Source organism: Olea europaea, chromosome 7, assembly GCF_002742605.1.
Source record: "Olea europaea var. sylvestris chromosome 7, O_europaea_v1, whole genome shotgun sequence".
Lineage (NCBI taxonomy): Eukaryota > Viridiplantae > Streptophyta > Magnoliopsida > Lamiales > Oleaceae > Olea > Olea europaea.
The window spans coordinates 166,463-168,033 of NC_036243.1; the positions used below are offsets into that span (position 1 = coordinate 166,463).

General features: G+C 33.1%; 1 protein-coding gene across 1 annotated transcript in view; it reads right to left on the reverse strand.

The window, feature by feature from the left end:
* Positions 1–37: 37 nt before the first annotated feature.
* Positions 38–1,571, reverse strand: part of LOC111397614 (calmodulin-like protein 8) — a 5,632-nt gene continuing 4,098 nt past the window's right edge. Inside the window, exons 2-5 of the mRNA XM_023024618.1 lie at positions 1,517–1,565; positions 1,177–1,334; positions 981–1,061; positions 38–356 (exon numbers count right to left, since the gene is read on the reverse strand). Of these exons, the coding sequence (XP_022880386.1) occupies positions 219–356; positions 981–1,061; positions 1,177–1,334; positions 1,517–1,565 (426 nt within the window). The 3' untranslated portion in view covers positions 38–218. The remainder of the gene's footprint in view (positions 357–980; positions 1,062–1,176; positions 1,335–1,516; positions 1,566–1,571) is intronic.

The following is a 1,571-nucleotide window of genomic DNA, read 5'->3' on the forward strand; positions in this document are numbered from 1 at the left end:
AAAGGTAGACGATTGACCACTTAAAAACCCACTAATATACATGAAATGAGTTGTTAAGAAAGTAACTTTCTAATTATAAAAAGGACAATAAATTAATCCTACTTTCTTGATGATTATCACATTGATAATTAAAATATCAGAGATCAAACAATTTAAAAACATGAATAAAATGGAACTAAAATAACCCTCCAATTCCATGATATTAACTATTCCAATTTCTATCCAATAGCCATCATCATCTTCACAAATTCATCAAAACAGACTTGTCCATCGCCATCCAAATCTGCCTCTTTTATCATCTGTTCTACTTCTTCATCTGTTAATTTTTCCCCAAGATTGATCATCACGTGCCTTAGCTGCATGGGATCAAAAGGGTTTTTGTTTAATGACTTGCAGATTCTCTTGGAGTTCCACCAATTTAAAAATGTCTAAAATTGAGTAAAGTTCATTGCATGAGAGATGTGCTAAGCGAACAACTGTAAAAACAGCTATATTTAAAACTAATGACAGATCAATAGTCATGTGAACTCTAGGGTATATCTATGGAATAGACTGAAGATTAGGATTCATCTACTCGATTTTAAATTTATTGACAATAAAACTTAGTTCATTGTTATTGATGTTTTTCTAGTCTCTATAACATCATGAGAAAAAGCCTCACAATTTACAAATCATGTAAAAACTCAAGTTTTGGAACATTATGATTATTATTCTAAAATATTCAACTTCATTTACAAGTCTTGTTTTTTAAACTCCTTATTTAAATAACTCAAGCTAATATATGGGGTGGACACGTAACACATTTATTTGTTTAAATCAATCTTCAAAATTCCCCTTCAAGTGCGGGCTGATGTTATTTTTTTATGGAGGCATGAGCTGCTAGCAATTTTCATTAATGGGTAGTGGCAAAACTTCAACTAAGGACTTTGGACTCATCTTTGTGTGAAAGTTTAAGTTGGTAAAGGCGGTATGATGCTTACCTCTTTAGCAGATATGTAACCATTTTGATCCTTGTCAAACACTTTGAAAGCTTCTTTGAGCTCCTCCTCTGCATCAGTTTCCTAGTAATTATCAAAGCACATCCATCAGGCATAATGTGCAATCACAAAATGCAGTAACAAATGATGCAGAAATTCTGAATATTAATATTAATCAAGAATTCAGTTCAAGCTTCACCTTCATTTTGTTGGCCATAAGGCTCAAGAATTCTGAAAATTCTATGGTCCCATTTCCATCGGAATCGACTTCATTGATCATATCATGGAGTTCTTCCTCAGTAGGATTTTGATCCAAAGACCTGATAACTGTAGCCAATTCTTCAATGGTAATACAACCTGCAATTCAATCAGCAGTTTCATAATAACGTCAAGTTGATATTACACACAATCGGCAGGAAAGGGACGAGAAAGGATTCAGAGATAAACTAAGAACTGTCTAGTAATATGTAACAAACATATGCCCTTTCCAATTTTTTTTTTTTTTTTTTTAACACTAGTTCATGGCAAGTAAAACTAACCGTCTCCATCTTTGTCAAATAGACTGAAGGCCTCCTGGAACTCCACAATCTGCTC